This window comes from Conger conger, chromosome 4 (genome assembly GCF_963514075.1).
Source record: "Conger conger chromosome 4, fConCon1.1, whole genome shotgun sequence".
Lineage (NCBI taxonomy): Eukaryota > Metazoa > Chordata > Actinopteri > Anguilliformes > Congridae > Conger > Conger conger.
The window spans coordinates 39295340-39312926 of NC_083763.1; the positions used below are offsets into that span (position 1 = coordinate 39295340).

At 43.4% G+C, this 17587-nt stretch overlaps 1 protein-coding gene across 2 annotated transcripts in view; it reads right to left on the bottom strand.

Moving 5' to 3' along the window:
* LOC133125881 (epidermal growth factor receptor-like) overlaps window positions 1-17587 on the bottom strand; it is a 134823-nt gene that overhangs the window by 18165 nt on the left and 99071 nt on the right. Inside the window, exons 16-23 of one of the 2 annotated variants that reach the window (XM_061237580.1) lie at window positions 17107-17145; window positions 16661-16802; window positions 16147-16233; window positions 15153-15251; window positions 14179-14364; window positions 11615-11770; window positions 7021-7096; window positions 961-1107 (exon numbers count right to left, since the gene is read on the bottom strand). In XM_061237580.1, coding sequence (XP_061093564.1) covers window positions 961-1107; window positions 7021-7096; window positions 11615-11770; window positions 14179-14364; window positions 15153-15251; window positions 16147-16233; window positions 16661-16802; window positions 17107-17145 — 932 coding nt within the window. Of the gene's footprint in view, window positions 1-960; window positions 1108-7020; window positions 7097-11614; window positions 11771-14178; window positions 14365-15152; window positions 15252-16110; window positions 16234-16660; window positions 16803-17106; window positions 17146-17587 lie in introns of both variants that reach the window. The other variant, XM_061237579.1, reaches the window with a different exon arrangement.

Sequence of the window (17587 nt, forward strand, 5' to 3'; positions counted from 1 at the left end):
GATGGGTCAAGGTGGCACGCAGGCTGGCTTCAAAGGGTCACAACACCCCCCATCGTGGACCCAGGCCCTGGGGAGGACCCGGCGTCTGCATTTGGGGACCTTGCTTTCCCTGATGAACAGCCGGGCCCAGCCGGTCGCCCACTTGAGCCGGCAGAGCCCGAGATTCACCCCGAGGCTCGTCTGGCCCGGGTCCGGGTCAGACCGAGCTATCTGAAGGACTATATCACCAACTGGTGAATGTTAGTTGAAATGTTCAGACAGAGCATAGTCTGTTGCGTGGCAGAATAATCCACATGACTATGCTGGTGACTGGTAGTCTACCCAGTTCACCTAGAGTGGGAATTGTTAGTTCAGCCCTATGTTCTTCTGGGTTCCCTGTGGGAGGGGGGTAAATGTTATGTATGCGTCACACCAGTGTGACTGTTCCTTTAAGAGGCACGGGGAAGTTGAGTGACGTACCAGGAAGACATGTGCTGTTGCTGTCTGTAGAGTCGGTGCGTACGAAATAAAAACAGTGTCAGAGCAACGTCGTAGTCTGAAGGTTATTTATATACAAGCATGATATTCACATTTTTTGAGATGCACCTGTAAATACCCTCAACTTAAAGATGACAGTGTACTTTCAGCTCATATTAATTGTTTCATTTCAAATCCAATGTGCTGAGAACAGAAATTGTACCACTATCCAAATACTTACGGGTGGCTCAGTGTTATAGTACCATGTGGAATCTCATGTGAAAAAGTAACTGGTTCACAAGTGAGTATAGTGATTTGGAGGCAGCACTCTTGTGTCACACACCAGCAACTCTCTGCTGTGTGGGCAGCATGATTGGTAATGATACATTTGTCTCAGAACTTATTGACCTATTCTAGAATGTCATTCATGCCATGTTCACTAATTTAGCCTGGAAAGCTTTACATTTTCCTGTCATAGACAATGTCTCCATAGGTCTGACTCACACTTGACCATGATCATGTAGACATCGATGGTACAGATGGGCGGCTGTGGCAGGCGCTCCCCCTTCTCCAGAACCCCGGCAATCTCACTGGCTGGGATCCCATCATAGGGCTTGGACCCAAAAGTCATCAGTTCCCAAACAGTAACACCTGAGCAGAGGAAGTGAGCTGTCAAACAATAGTATATAGGACAGAAAATCTCAACCACATGGACTCTCCAGCCCCCTCTCACAGAACATGTTAAGGTGACACGAGGAGACTGCAGAAGCCCTTTGCGGGATTTGCACTCTGATTATGCTTAGCAGCCCTAGGGGCAGCTCACGAATCAAGCGTCACTATAACGCTTGATTCGTGCCAAAAAAAAGATATATGAGAGACCTCGAGCGGCTACTCACATATTGCAGTAAACCAATGATACAGTAACTGGCGAATGGCGAATGAGAGACTGCGCAAGTGTCTGGCGACTGACACTTTGGCTGGCAACTCACTCACCTGGATGTAAAGGGGAGAGAGGCTGAGGTGCGCTTAAAGGAGCTGGAGGTTGAAGCTATAAAGGCTGGTTGCCCTGCTGGTAACAGAGCACAGCCAGCTGAATTTGATGTGAGTAAGCACATTAGGATGGTTCCCCCATTCCGTGAGGCAGAAGTGGAAAAATACTTTTCCCTGTTTGAGCGTGTTGCTATCACGCTCAAGTGGCCAAAAGACGCCTGGGCGTTGTTGTTACAATGCGTGCTCGTGGGTAAAGCTCAGGACTCTTATTCGTCACTGTCGTTAGAGAAAAGTCTTAACTACGAGGAAGTGAAGGCTGCTATTCTCAGGGCATACGCACTGGTCCCGGAGGCTTACCGGAAGAGGTTTAGGCGCTTTCGGAAAGCGGACAGCCAGACCTTTGTCGAGTTCGCCCGCGAAAAGGAGAGCTTGTTTGACCGCTGGTGCACCGCACAAGAGGTTGAAACGTTTGAACAACTCCGTGCTCTAATGGTCATGGAGGAGTTTAAAAATTGTTTACCCGAACGTGTCACCACCTATTTAAATGAGCAGAAAGTTACTCAGGTCGAGCAGGCGGCAGTTTTAGCGGATGAATTTATGCTCACGCATTCAAGTTCGTCTGCTGGGAAATCTCCGCTACGTCATAACGACGTCGCTCCTCAGAGGGAATTTCCTAGCAGATCGCTCGTTTCATCGAAGGCCAGTACTCCCGTTTCTAGCATGGGGCAGGAAACGTGGGGAGATAAGGGAAAGGTGGTGTGCCACTTTTGCAAGAAGCCTGGCCACAAAGTGGCTCATTGTTTGACCAGGCTGAGGAGGAATAATTCCTCAAAGGGAGTCTCCTTGGTGAAGACCTCTTTGCCAGTGCTGGGGCACGATGAGACTTTGTCAATGGAGAATAATAGTCCGCTTAAGGATTATGCTCCATTCATTACAGATGGTTCTGTGTTTTTAACTGGTGAGCCTGGTTCTCAGAGGCCAGTTAAAATTTTGAGGGATACTGGTGCAGTGCAGTCTTTCATCTTGGAGGATATTTTGCCCCTCTCTGAGGAATCCTCCCTAGGCACCAGCGTCCTTGTGCAGGGTTTTGAAATGGGCTTTACAAACGTGCCACTGCATGCTGTTAACCTGAAGTCGGACCTTGTGACGGGTCGCGTCGTGGTGGGCGTGCGACCCAGCTTTCCGGTGGATGGAGTATCTTTCATTCTGGGGAATGACTTAGCTGGTGGCCGTGTTTCAGTTTGCCCAGAGGTGACGTCTGTCCCCGTTATCGATCACCCTGATGAGCTGGTACAGGAATACCCTGACATATTTCCTACATGTGCAGTCACTCGTGCCATGTCTAAGGGAGTGGCGGATGACCCCGATTCCTTTAGGCCTAATGGTGAGCTGGAGGAAGATTGGGTGGCTGGCGATCTAGGTCTGAGTGACTTGTTTGCTGTAAAGCCAGAACCCGATGAGCAGCCTCCCCTTCTCACTGTGGAGGATGAGAAACAGGCTGAATGTGTTGAGGGGGTTAGTAAGCTGTCTCTATCCCGAGAGCAGCTTGTTAAGGAGCAGAGGAAGGATCCAGAGCTTTCTTCTCTCTTTGAAAAGGCGATTCCTGAAGAGGAAGTTACCTTGGTGCCAATGGTATATTTTATAAAGAATGGAGTGCTTGTGCGTAAGTGGAGACCCTTGGACGCTTCAGTTCTTGATGGTTGGCGCGTCAATCAACAGATCGTGGTCCCTTCTGCATTTCACAAAGAAGTACTTAACCTAGCTCATGATACCTGCCTTGCTGGACATTTGGGCGTCAATAAGACCTATGACCGTGTTCTAAAGCACTTCTTTTGGCCTGGTTTGAAGAAGGATGTTGCTAGGTACTGTGAGACGTGCTCTGTGTGCCAGGTTACAGGTAAGCCAAATCAAAAAATTCCGCCAGCTCCATTGTACCCTATTCCAGTGGTTGGGGAGCCGTTCGAAAGGATTCTTGTTGATTGTGTGGGTCGGTTGCCATGGACGAAGTCTGGTAACCAGTACCTGCTCACCATAATGTGCGCGGCTACTCATTTTCCCGAGGCGATACCTTTGCGGAAGATAACTGCGCCGATTGTTGTTAAGGCGCTCATTAAATTCTTTTCCCTCTTTGATCTTCCTAGGGCTATTCAGTCTGACCAAGGAACCAATTTCATGTCTAACGTCTTTGCTCAAGTGCTAGACCAGCTAGCAATTAGGCATTGTCCCTCCAGTGCTTACCATCCGGAGTCACAGGGGGCGCTTGAGCGGTTTCATTAAACACTCAAATCTATGCTTCGTACATACTGTCTTGAGTTTGAGAAAGACTGGGATGAGGGTGTGCATTTAATGCTTTTTGCAGTGCGGGAGGTCGTTCAAGAATCTTTGGGATTCAGCCCTGCTGAGTTTTTGGCCACACTGTACGCGGCCCTCTGAAGCTGCTCAAGGAGAAGTGGTTGACAGAGGACAGTCACACGAACCTGCTTGATTTTGTGTGCAATTTTCGTTACAAATTGCATAGAGCAGGCGAGTTAGCAAGAGAAAACCTGAAGACTTCTCAAAAGAGAATGAAGTGCTGGTTTGATTGCAGGGCAGAGTTGCGAACCTTTTCACCTGGTGAAAAGGTTATGGTGTTCCTGCCCATTCCAGGATCCGCTTTGCAAGCGCGCTATAGCGGTCCCTATCTGATTGAACGTAGGCTGTGTCACGTCAACATGCTCAAGCCCTACTTAGATCGCCAAGCTGAGGAGGATAGTGAGGTGAAGGGTGTGGCATTGTCGGGCGTTGTCTTTGCTCCTCCCAAACAGGAGGAGGGAGATGTGCTTGTACCCCCGAAGAGTATGACGGAGGGCAGGTTGCAGAATTCTCAATTTCTGCTCAACCTTGAGGTGCAGCTGTCCCAACTGTCTAGTACTGAACATGCAGACATCACTGGACTTATTCATTCGCACCCGTCTCTGTTTTCTGATGTGCCTACCCGCACTCACCTTATAGAGCATGACATCGACGTAGGTGGCTATTCCCCAATTAAACAGCACCCTTATCGTGTTAACCCAAAGAAACGAGCACAGCTTAAGAAGGAGGTGAACTACTTGCAACAGAATGGCATGGCTGAGCCTAGCTCAAGCGATTGGAGTTCTCCCTGCCTGCTCGTTGGCAAACCCGATGGCACTTTTCGTTTTTGCACAGACTACAGGAAAGTAAATACCGTCACTAAACCTGACTGTTACCCTTTACCTCGAATGGATGACTGTGTTGACCGAGTGGGTTCGGCTGCTTATGTAAGCAAGTTTGACTTGCTTAAGGGTTACTGGCAAGTTCCCCTGTCAAAACGTGCAAAGGAGATTTCTGCTTTTGTTACACCAGATACTTTCCTGCAGTATACGGTAATGCCTTTTGGTATGAGGAATGCTCCTGCTACATTTCAGAGGTTGGTTAACCTTGTCGTGTCTGACCTGCCGGGTTGTGAAGCGTATCTAGATGACCTGGTAATTTACAGCGCTTCTTGGACCGAGCATGTAAAACAGATAGGAGATCTTTTTGACCGTTTGTGTGCTGCCAATTTAACAGTAAACTTGGCAAAATGCGAGTTTGGCCAAGCAACTGTCACGTACTTGGGCAAAGTTGTGGGACGCGGACAGGTACTTCCGGTGGACTCAAAGGTGGAGGCGGTAGTTACATTCCCAGCACCCAAGACCCGTCGAGAATTGCGAAGATTCTTGGGTATGGTAGGTTATTACCGTAGCTTTTGTAAGAATTTCTAACTGATATGCTCAGCACTAAAACAGTTTTTAATTGGACTGAGAAATGTCAACGGTCATTTGAGAACGTGAAGGCCTTGCTGGTCAGCACACCTGTTATCTCCGCCCCAGATTTTACATGCCCATTTAAGTTTGCTGTGGATGCAAGTGACTGTGGGGCTGGAGCCGTCCTGGTTCAGGAAGACGCTCACGGTATTGACCACCCAGTATGCTACTTTTCTAGGAAGCTCAATCGACATCAGCGTTTATACTCCACAATAGAAAAGGAAGCTTTAGCCTTGGTTCTTGCATTACAACATTTTGATGTTTATGTGGGTTCCTCTTTACGCCCTGTTGTGGTACAGACGAATCATAACCCACTAGTTTTCCTTAACCGCATGCGTAATCAGAATCAGCGTCTCATGCGTTGGAGCTTATTTTTGCAGGCTTATGATTTGGATATTCGGCATATCCGTGGACGTGAAAATGTTGTTGCTGATGCGTTGTCCTGGACTTACGAATGTGACAACGAATAGGGAGATATTCATTGTCTTAAGGGTGGGGGTGTTACGTCCCAGTGTTTTGGGATGTATAATGCTGTTGCTTTTTGGCTGTTTTGGGCTGGGTACTGCTGTGTTTTTGTGTTTCCCTATACAGGTGGAGGGGAGCATGCATTCCGTTGCTGAGAGACGCACTTGGACGAAGAGGATGCAGCATCTCGTCATGTTGGAGACCGGACCAGATGCAGCCGTTGCTAAGAATCGCGGAACAACACATGCCAAGAAGAATGCAACTATATAGGAGCTGCACACTGTCAAGAGCGTGCCTACATCAATTCACATGCAGCTGGAAGCTACGCCGCTTTGACCTCCGTTACCAACAAGTTGTCTGTGACTTTAAGAGACCGAACTTTGGAGAAGTTTCACCCTGTTGTAGAACAACTTAGACGGTGAGATTTCCGAATCACGGACCTTTGATTAACAAGGATATTATTAGTATAGGACTCTGTTTAGCGTTGTAATTATTAAACATTCTCTTACTTCTTTATAACGCTGCGTACTGGTTACTTCTTTCTGAAGGGTTTGTGACAGTGAATGTTACGCCGTAATCAACTCTCTTTGTTATTGAAACATCGGTGAGTACCAGGTCGTAACACCCACGTAGAAAGAAGATAAATTACCTAGCCTACACCGGAGCAATGTGAGCATTCTACTGACTCCTTCCCAGGAATTTACACACATTTTAGGCAAAAAACTGCCAAAATGGGGAGCAGCACGCCACAGAGATCATAACCCAACACAGAGTGAGCAAACAAACAGGGTGAAGACAGTCTCAAAGCCCAATCTCTAGCCCAAGCTAAAAGAGGTTCCTGCGTTTCTTTTTATTTTAAAAGGAAAGCAGTCCACCGCCTACCATAGACCTGGCTTTGTGAATAACAGGAAGTGACACAAAAGCCTGAGTGTAGGGAAGACAGGGCTTAAATAGAGCAGATACATCTGTACGTGATCACAAAACCCTCATGCCTGCTGATCGCACAAGGGAGATATGAACGTGACAGCGATAATGCCAAGTGAGCTTGGTTTTTCCTCAAACAGTCCACTAAAATATATTTCTGAAAACACTCGTAAATTTGGTTCCTACCTAACAAAAAATTTAAAATAAAAGAAAATTGGTGAATTCGCCATGTTCTATTAAATAACTCGTTCTAAGAGATTTAAGTGATTTAAGAACAAATCTGTACGTACAACTGGTTCTTGCATGAGGCCAAATGTTCTGCAATGTTTTTATAACCACATCAGAGAGAGGATGGTTTCAGCCAGAGGACTCCATGACTTACCATAGCTCCACACATCACTCTGATGGGTGTATGTCCGATGTAAAATTGACTCCAGGGCCATCCACTTGATTGGTACCTAAAGATGAGAGGACTACATTTGCACTGTAACACTTCATTTCATTTCATACATGCAATAAGCCTCTGACAAGACCCACTTGTGGAAAAATATACCTGGAATTAATTCAAACATTACAGATGTTTGAATTACACAAGTTATGTTAGCAACATTTGGACACAAAATGACAAACAAAATCCTTCAGAAAATATTACTCTTCTTAAATGATGAAAAAATGTTAATGAATATTATCATAACACCCACTTGCCTAAGGGGAAGGGCCAAAAAAAGAATGTAAAAAATATTGTTAAAGGTACAATAGGTAATTTCGGCCTTCAAAACGGTCAACAGAGGAATTGCAGCAACAAATACGCTCAAACCACAGCACTGTTTATCCCACCCCTTCTCTGTGAACGTGCCGAAGTTGAAATGCCATTGTATGTGGCAATTATAACCAATTTTCAACCAATTAGATTGAGTTATTGTACAGCTATAGATGTTTACAGAGTGCCGGCACATCAACTGCATATTTTGAAACCCGAATTTAAGGACTATAAACACAGGTCGAGGGTGAGTCAATATGTCACTGTGCCTTTTTCAGTGAAAGGAAGGGATTTACAATGGTCTTGTAACAATATTTTAACACAAAAATCTTGCCTATTGTACCTTTAAGCCAGAACAAAATGTGACAACTTGCTTTATGGATGTGATGCAAAAAGACAGGTATTTAGGGGAAACTATACACCTTCTAAAACCTATAATATCCATATAAAGTCGGAGGCTTGGCTAAACATGAAGGTATACATTTTGAAAATATCTTCTGTCTTGATTTTTGTACCAGCGTTATGCATGTGAAGTCATTGCGTTACGTATGTCTGAAATGCACACTGTTTGACGATCTACTTCCCAATCAAATTTTATCATAACATATTTGTTGTCATCTGCAATGGTTCTGACATTGAGAAAATATTTAAAACCATTTCAGATGCTAGGTTGTTGCTTGGGTGTTGCTAGGTGGTTGCCATGGTGTTGCTAAGTGGTTGCCATGGTGTTGCCAAGTGGTTGCTATGGTGTTGCTAGGTATTCATAACAGCCAATCAGTAATAAATAACCTGTCTTCAATTTTTCAAATAAAAAATATATTTCCCCAAAAAAATAGGTTCCACAATTATTAGCACCCCTAGTTTAATACTTTGTGTAAACACCCCTGGCAAAGATAACAGCCATAATGTGTGATTGAGAACACATTTGGAAGTATTTTGACCATTCCTCCATGCACAACCTTTCAGAATGCACCCCCCTACAGGTTTTTCTTTAAGTCTGGAGACTGAGATGGCCATTGTAGAACATGGTTGTTGTTTTTACTTAACCATTTCTGTGTGCATTTTGATGTATGCTTGGAGTCACTGAACTGCAGGACAATCTACCTATGACCAAGACTTCCTAGCAGAGGCAACCAGATTTTCTGTCAAGATTTCCAAGTACTTTGTTGAATCCATTGTGCCATTGATCTTAAATAGTAACCCTGGGCCACTGGCAGCAAAACATCTCAAACACCAATGACCCACCGCCATATGACAGTAGGTATGAGGTGCTTCTCCATGTATGCATTCCATTTTGCTGCCAAACATGTTCATGGTGTGTATGGCCAAAACATTCAATTTTGGTCTCATCTGACCATAGCACTTTCTTCCAGTCATAATTCCAATGATGTTTGGCAAACTCCAGATGTTTGGTTTTGTTTATTGTGCCCATTAAGGGCTGTGTTCAGGCCATCCTTTCAATGAGTTTGCTGCCGTTTCATGGTTATTTTTGAGACTTGGTGACCTAAAGATGCAACCAATCTCTGCACTTCTCAAACTGTGATCCTTGGGTTACTTATGTTACTTGGGTTACCTCCCTCACCATCTTCCTTACTGTCTGTGGGAATTATATGCATTTGCATCCTGGCAAGTTTGCAACCATTCATGTTTTATGCATTTTTATTATTGCACTTGAGAGATGAGATTAATATATCATCTATATAGATGAAAATGAAGTGGTTAAGAAAGTCCCAAAGCACATCCTCAATGAGGGTTTGGAAGACTGCAGCCAATTTAGCTAGCCTGAATGGCATCACCAGGTACTCAGTGTGCCCGCAGTCTCCCACTCATCTCCCTGCCTGATGATCACAAGATTGTAAGCATTCCTCAGGTCCAGTTTGGAAATAATCTGGGATCCTTGCAAAGACTAAAAAAAGAATGAATGGCGATTAATGGCAGAGGATACGAGTTCTTAATGGTGATGCTGTTGAGATCCCGGTATTTCATACAGGGATCTACACGCCCATCCTTCTTGCTTATGAAGAAGAGATCAGCACCAGCAGAAGAAGTCAATAGACGGATGTGCCCTGCCTCCAAAACCTCCTTGATGTACTTCTCAATGGGTTTAATCCCTGGAGGGTTGGTAATGTGGCAGACTGGTGGCATGGCTTTCATTGAACACATGTCCCAGATCCCAGTACCCAGTAGGAGTACCAGAGAAAAGTCTACCTTGTCAGTGTCAGCAATTGATAAAAATGGTGATGGAGTCTCAGGAGAACATCACAGAGAGGTTAGTAGGCCCAGTCAATTGCGGGATTGTGTATCACTAGCCATGGGTGTCCTAAAACGAGAGACAGCTCAGGTGAGTGTAAGCTGTCCAGACACAGGCCTATAGGGCTAGTAACAGTCTCGACTCTCCCTGATCCCAGGGGGCATCCATCTAAAGCTGTGATGCACAGGAGCTAAGTGAGATCCAGAAAAGGAACACAGTGTTTCATGGCTAAAGAACAGTCCATAAAATGACCCATTGCCTCAATAAAAGCCTCATTCCTCATTCTATTAGATGCCCAGAACAGAGAGGCTAGCAGAATGGTATGTGAAATTGAAATATTAGGAGCAGCCTAATATTTTGCTAAAAATCCCCCTATTTCCCTGCCAGCTTAGGTCAGGTTAAGCAGAAGGGGCCAGGTTGACAAAGTAGATGCAATATTTGTCCCTTTCTCTCCCCTGATTAGAAAGCCTAACACGGCCAAGCTGCATGGGTTCCTTTGGGGGTCTGGTCCTGATACTGAAAGACGGAGCAGCATGAAAGGCACTGAGGAGGCATTTAATTTGTCTCAGATGTGGGGGTGGGGGAGGAGGAGGGATCCGAAGCTAACACTGGCATGGGTAAGTCTCTACATATTGCACTTTTGTGTCCTCCTGTCCAAGTGAATGGCCAGGGCAATTATTTAATCCAGTGACTGAGGGAGATCCTGAGCTGGCAGTTGAGTTATCCTTGGCAAAGGGAAATCACCTTGTCCTGCTTCCTGTTCGGTCAAACAACTTGTTCAAGTTATTGGCAAAGAGCTGGATACTCAGGGCTGGATCTCTCCCATATGGCAGTAGGCATTAGCTCAAACCAGGCCTTCCTGACAAAAGGGAAATGAAAAATGGCACCATGGCATGATCCATGGGGAAACTAGAGGGTTGCAGCCCAAATGCCAAGGAGCACTGTGTTCGGAATCTGTTCCACTTCCCCAAACTGCCATTGTAGCACTCAGAAGGTGAAGCACACATGCCTGTGGAGAGGCAAAAAGCAACTCATGTTGAGTTGCACCTGGTTGATGCTCTGGAGAGGTGCTCGCTCACCTCCCTGCTGGGAACCTCTGTACAGCAGCAAGAAGTGCCTGGCGACCTTCTGATATTGTCTGAATAAGCTTCTCATGTGTGAGACAGACCAAACCTGACAAACCTGACCTGCATTTCTGTCACAATAGAGAGGTTCAAGGAGGTAGAAGCAAATGTAGAGCAAAGTAGACTCCGATAAGTCCATCCATCCATTATCTTAACCCGCTTATCCTGAACAGGGTCGCAGGGGGGCTGGAGCCTATCCCAGCATACATTGGGCGAAAGGCAGGAATACACCCTGGACAGGTCGCCAGTCCATCGCAGGGCACACACACCATTCACTCACACACTCATACCTACGGGCTATTTAGACTCTCCAATCAGCCTAACCTGCATGTCTTTGGACTGTGGGAGGAAACCGGAGTACCCGGAGGAAATCCACACGAACACGGGGAGAACATGCAAACTCCACACAGAGAGGCCCCGGCCGACGGGGATTCAAACCCAGGACCTCCTTGCTGTGAGGCAGCAGTGCTACCCACTGCACCATCCGTGCCGCCCCGACTCCGATAAGTGCGAAACCTAAATACTTTAGTTGATAAACAAAACAAAACGACATACTGGGATGACACTCAAGGAACACTAGGAACAAGGGAAAGCAATAAACTAGAGACAATAGGAAAAACACTGGAGCCTGGAAACTAGAAATCACAAAAGCAGCTGGCTCCACAGAAATGTGCAGAACAAGATAAAAATAATAATAGAACAATGAGCATGTGGTAAGAAGAGGGAACTGACCCGGTTTCTTCTGAGGAGGCTTTTGGTACTAAAGGGTTATGTAAATAGCAAGGCTTTCAGAGATGAACAGATGAAAACAAAATGGATGTGTTCAAACAGTTGAGCTAACCTTCCCTCCTTCTGCATGGTACTCCTTCTCATCTGCATTGAGGAGCCTAGCCAGGCCAAAGTCAGTGATCTTTACATGTTGTGGTGTTTTAACAAGCACATTCCTCGCTGCCAGGTCACGGTGAACCAAGTGACGCTCTTCTAGGTAACTCATTCCCTGGGGACAAGACACAACCACAGATTTGGTTTGCAAACCACCAGCAAATGCAGAATGGACACATACCACATGACTGCATGTCAGGGCTATAGAAATTGAATTCAGAAGAACATTGTGGACCCAAGTTGAACACCAACACAGCATCAAGGGATTTATATTTTAGCATTTTGGGTTGTCAACAATGTAAATATTCAGATTTAGTCCAATATTTAAAAATGTTGTATGGATTAACAAGGTAGAGATTGGATTGGGAGATTTAGAAAAAGTTACAACTCCAATAATAGCAGACTCCAAAGGCAATCAAAAGCCTAGATACTGAATGATTTCTCATATGTGCACTAGGGAAGTGATTGAATAAACGTGACTAATCAGAAACAGCTGAGAAGTAACTGTCCAACTATTTCCTAAAATGGAGGGACTGTGTATAAAAATTCCTACACAGATCACCCAATATGTATGTAAATACCATTAAATTAAAGGCGACAGTCTGCAATTTAAAAGTCTGTGTCCACTCTACTTCTTTTCTAGCAGAAAAGCATTGGCAGAGCACTGGGAAACATTGGGACGATGCGCCTAAAATAAATGCTTTGGTGTAAAAAGCGGTGCGTGTGGGTCTATGACAACATCTCACCTAAACATTCTAACGTATACCATCCACCGCAGAAGATATCACTTGTTGTTTGTTGTTCATGAGTTCAACAAACCAAAGGATGATTACCCTAGTACTGGCCCTGGAGGTGCTTGATGGGAATGTTGACAACCGTGGAGCAAAAAGGAAGTCCCACCCCATTTAAGCTGTGATTGATGGGATCATAAAAAGTTACATTGACAAGTTTCTGAAAACTTTAACTATTTTGAACTTGAAGCATCCAAAGCTTTTTTATTTTAATTTATTGTTTAGCTTGCTATTTTTGACCGGAACCCATGAGGGGGATGGACAAAGAATTTGTATTATTTATTTTGTGTCGGTGTGGATGCTCTCTCTCCATGTGGCAAACAATGGCGAGAAACCCCTAAGTGCTGGATTTTAGGAGGGTACTCTTTATTCAGGGCTCAGTATGTTTTGACTCTGTACTCCAGCACATTGGATTTGCAATGAAACAATAAATGTCAGCTCTGATTTCAGGGTATTTACATCCATATTGTATGATCTGTGCAGTGATTAACTTTACAGGCTTTATTTTATACACAATTCTACTTGATTTCTACTTCAGGGAAATAGGCTACTGGAAAATGTAGTTAAGCCAGCCTGTAGTTCTCCCAAATATGGAATGGAATATGAAATATTTAAGTGTTATGGAACTCAAACCCATGGTATATCACGGATATTGGCATAGCTGTAATGTATCCCCACTGCACTAGCTAAGCAATGGTACTAACATAAGCTAATAGCAATAATGTATCCCCACTGCACTAACGTTAGCTAAGCAATGCTATTGCAATAATGTATCCCCACTGCACTAAAGCTTGCAAGATAGCTTGCCAGTTTATGTTACACCTGACAACACCGACACACAAGTTATTTGTATTTGTTGTAGACGTTTATCTGGACACTGCCAAAAAACATACAGGTATTGAAATTTAAATTTATTATGTGTGATTTGCTTCGCTGGGTTTTGGTGGTCTTGCTGATATTTTGATTAGAGGATGTTGCCTTAGTTGTATTTTTTTGTTCTTATTCATTTCCAAACCCCAGAGACGGTCCCTCACTAATTCTGTCTTACTTTGGTAGGCTACTAGTGGTGAAATGATGATGATGTTAGGTCAATTTGAGTTACAAAGTAGATAACGGTGATCTACAAACGCGGAGTAAAATTAAAAGACGTGTGAACATTCTTTTTCACACATTCCTTTTCCCGCAGTGGGAGGAAGAGCTGCATTCTGAATACGTCATTCAAAAGTTCATAGCAATCAAATTGCGATACATTATAATAAATCATTATACGGAAGGACCCCAAGAAGATTGTTGAGCTGAGCAGGTCGTAGACTGACACTGCATCTTCTTCCCAGGGGAGTCACACAACGTAAGCCTACCATACGCAACTTATTTTACTTTAAATAAATAAATCCTGTCATGCAAATGAAGTTGTATCTTCCATCCTTGTACACAATAGCTATCCATAATGTTGGGCAGACATCACTTCATATTGCCAAGGAAATTGACACGCTGCTAATAATAATCGGAATATGACTCTGCATGTTTCATTTCAAATCCAATGTGCTAGAGTACAGAGCCAAAAGAACAGAAAATCCCCCCTGTCCAGTACCCCTGTCCAAATACTTACAGAATGCACAGTAACAATAGAATGATATTGCGATCACTTGCTCCCCAAAAGCTTTTGGCTTTTTAGATGCACAGCTCATAGAAACAGGAAGATAAGCATGCTGTTTTTGAGGGCAAAATTCACCTTTGCAATCTGCACGCACCAGTTGAGCAGGTACTTTGAGCCAATATTATCCTTGTTCTCCTTCACATAGTCCAAAAGGCAGCCATAGGGCATGAGCTGGGTGATGAGCTGGACAGTGGAGGTTAGGCAGATGCCCAAGAGACGACATACATGGGGACTGTCCACACTGGCCATCACATAGGCCTCCTTAATAATAGGTGAAAGAAGAAATAATACCTGAGGTGAGTGCTCCACTAATGGGAGCTAATTTTCTATCAACCTGAAAATTTTGCATATTATCTAGACCATAAGACATTTTGGTGCAATTCTGCATCAAAATCTTGAAGAGGCTCAGTATGCAGAAACTTCATCTTTGTTGTCCTTTTCCAGGTCAAAATTTTGTTTGGTTTGGCAATTAATGGAAGTGGAGCACATTTCTGCAAGCAGAGAGTCTCTTTTTGATACTTCAATGCAACAGACCTTCTCAATAAAAGAAGTAGATGTCTTCTGATGACAAGATTGTTCAGTACAAGTATTTGCCCCCTTCCTGATTTCCTCTATTATTTCATATTTGCCACACTAAACCTGAGTAAACACATAATTTAAATTATTTCATTTATTTAATGATCAAACACCAAAAAAACACACCATATTATCTGATATCAGAATGATTTTATATCAGTCTTTCACGCTGTGAAGGAATTTTAGCCCACACTTCTTTGCAGAACTGTCTTAATTCAGAAAAAATGGTAGATTTTTGAGCGTGGCTCATTTAACTCACTTCAGGTTCTGCCACAGGGTTATTGGGTAAGTAAAGACTTTGACTCGGCCACTCAAAAGACTCCAATAAACCACAAATTATATTTAAAAACTCAGGTTCCCTTTTTCTAAGGGAAATCTGAAAAATAAGAACTAATAGAGGAAATCAGGAAAAGGGCAGTGAACTTATGACTGTATTGCATTTGCATTTGCAAGGCACAGGCCAAAAACCGTACATCCAGAATCTCCTTGTTGGCTTTAGGAGATGTGGCCTCTCTTAAGACCTTAATTGCAACAGGAATCTTCATATCCTCTCCTTCGGGAAGCCACAGGCCCTGTAGAACAAAAAATGCAAAAAAATGCCTTAATGAAGTTTGTGTGTGGTGAATGATATAAAATACAATTTGTATATCCCTGCCATCCTTTCATATATAAACGTTGAAAAGCCTATAGCGTAGTGGTTAAGGTACACGACAGGGACCCGCAAGGTCGGTGGTTCGATCCCCAGTGTAGCCACAATAAGATCCACACAGCTGTTGGACCTTTGAGCAAGGCCCTTAACCCTGCATTGCTCCAGGGGAGGATTGTCACCTGTTTAGTCTAATCAACTGTACGTCGCACTGGATAAGAGCGTCTGCCAAATGCCATTAATGTAATGTAATGAAAAACAAGTTCATACACAGATCTGCTCATAATTCCTCACAGGTTCAATGAAGGAAATTCCTCAAAAAATATTCACATTGAATATTAGTGGGAATGCCACCTGCCTTGCCATGTAAAACCATTTCTTGTTTTGTCTTTCTATTCATTTCCACAGCAAAGTACAACCAGTTATTAAGTTTGTTTAAATAAATTAAATAATATATTCTTTTTTAAAGTTGTGTGTTTACTCAGGTTCTCTTTGTCTAGTATTACATTTTGTCCAAAGATCTGAAACCATTCAGTGTGAAAGATGTGCTACAATAGAGGAAATCCAGAAGGGGCAAATACATTTTCACAGCACTGTATCTTTTCAGCATTTTAGAAATTGTATTTTCATTTGAGTTTCAAGTTGCTGAGTTTCAGATTGTAAAGATTGTAAATTGATAATCATTGGGATATTTTCCCAGTTTTTGATGCTTGAAAGTGGCATCAATGCCAAGCCTAACGATTAGTTGATTTACAAATACATCTCCAACTATAGCAAGTGAAAACCTTGTACACAGTCCCAAAGGCTCCAGAGCCCAGAACCTTGATCTTCTTGAATTCAGTTTCCTTCAGGATTCGGAGAAGAGCCTGGTTGGGAGCCTCTCCACTGGGAGTCAGAGGTTCAACCAGCTAAAGGGACCAAGACAAAAGTTCAAAACAAAGACAAGACAAAACATAAACATAACTTCATGAAGAACCAGCAAAAATGCAACATCATCAGGCTGTTGCATTTTGGGAAGATTCAACCTAGGCATCTTTATTCCAGAGCACTGTCAAAGCCCTTAATAGTTAGTAGAGGTGTTCTCAGAGGCACCCCACAGAAAGTGTTAAAATGTGGTCTCTGAATATAATTTGGTTTTGTAACAAATATATCTGAATTGAATTCCAGACATGATCAAAGTGAAATAGCATAGTTTTGCATCCTGCATCTTAATGCCCTCACAAAATTCGAGTGAGAATCTGATAATTGAAATACTTAACCCAATGGATAATGAAAGGTGCTCTGATATCACAGTATAGCCCCCATGAATGAACTGGACATCATTCTATACTTCACCTCTCTCTCCTGCAGCAGTCTGCGCAGTGTTCTCTTCCTCTTGATGTGACGTCTCCGCAGAAGCACAAACACAGCCAATATGATGATGACAAAGGCCAGCAGCCCACCAACAACTCCGGCTGCGATTGAGGGCATGCCAGAACTGTGGTATGCCAACAAGGGATACTCAATCTGTCAATAAATTCCTTAGGATGTTTACAACATTTACAGTATATAATAGAAGTAGATTGTGTGTGCAGTAAATGCTATATGAACTGGACTGATACTTAGGTTCACCAAATAAATAGTGTAACTCTGTAATAGCTTTGGAATAGGTGGTGATACATTTTTTTTTTTTTTACAAATCTGTGACTAGATGAAGTGGAGTAACGCTATAGAATATGGTCTACTGAAGGCAATTGATTTAATCCAGTGACACAGGTGATACTTCAGAATATAACCCTTACCCTATAGCATTGCAACCTTCCAAGCCAGGACCATTACATCTATGGAGAATAAGAAAATAAGAGTCATCACACAACGGTCACAATCACACAACAGTCATTTGTGACACAAGAGGCATCACACAACAGCACAATAATGGGTCGCCACAGGTGATGTTATGCAGAACAGCATCATATCAAAATGTTATCCTATCCTAATCTAAAAGACCTAACTCATTAATTTCAGGTTAACATCAACCAGAAAATTAGGTATAATGAGTATTTATTTTCTGCAATTTAGCAAAAGAAAGTAAAGTAACCCCTCTCTGGTTTGTACTGCTAACTGTTTCGAGACACCTTGTGCATTCTGAAGTTGTGGTCTTGTTTTCTCTGTCTGGGCAGTAACTTTATTTAGACTTAAACAGAGATAGGGAGATAGTTAGGGGTTAAAATGTGGACAAAACTGCAAAATAATACACTTCTGGGATTTTCATGCACACTAGTC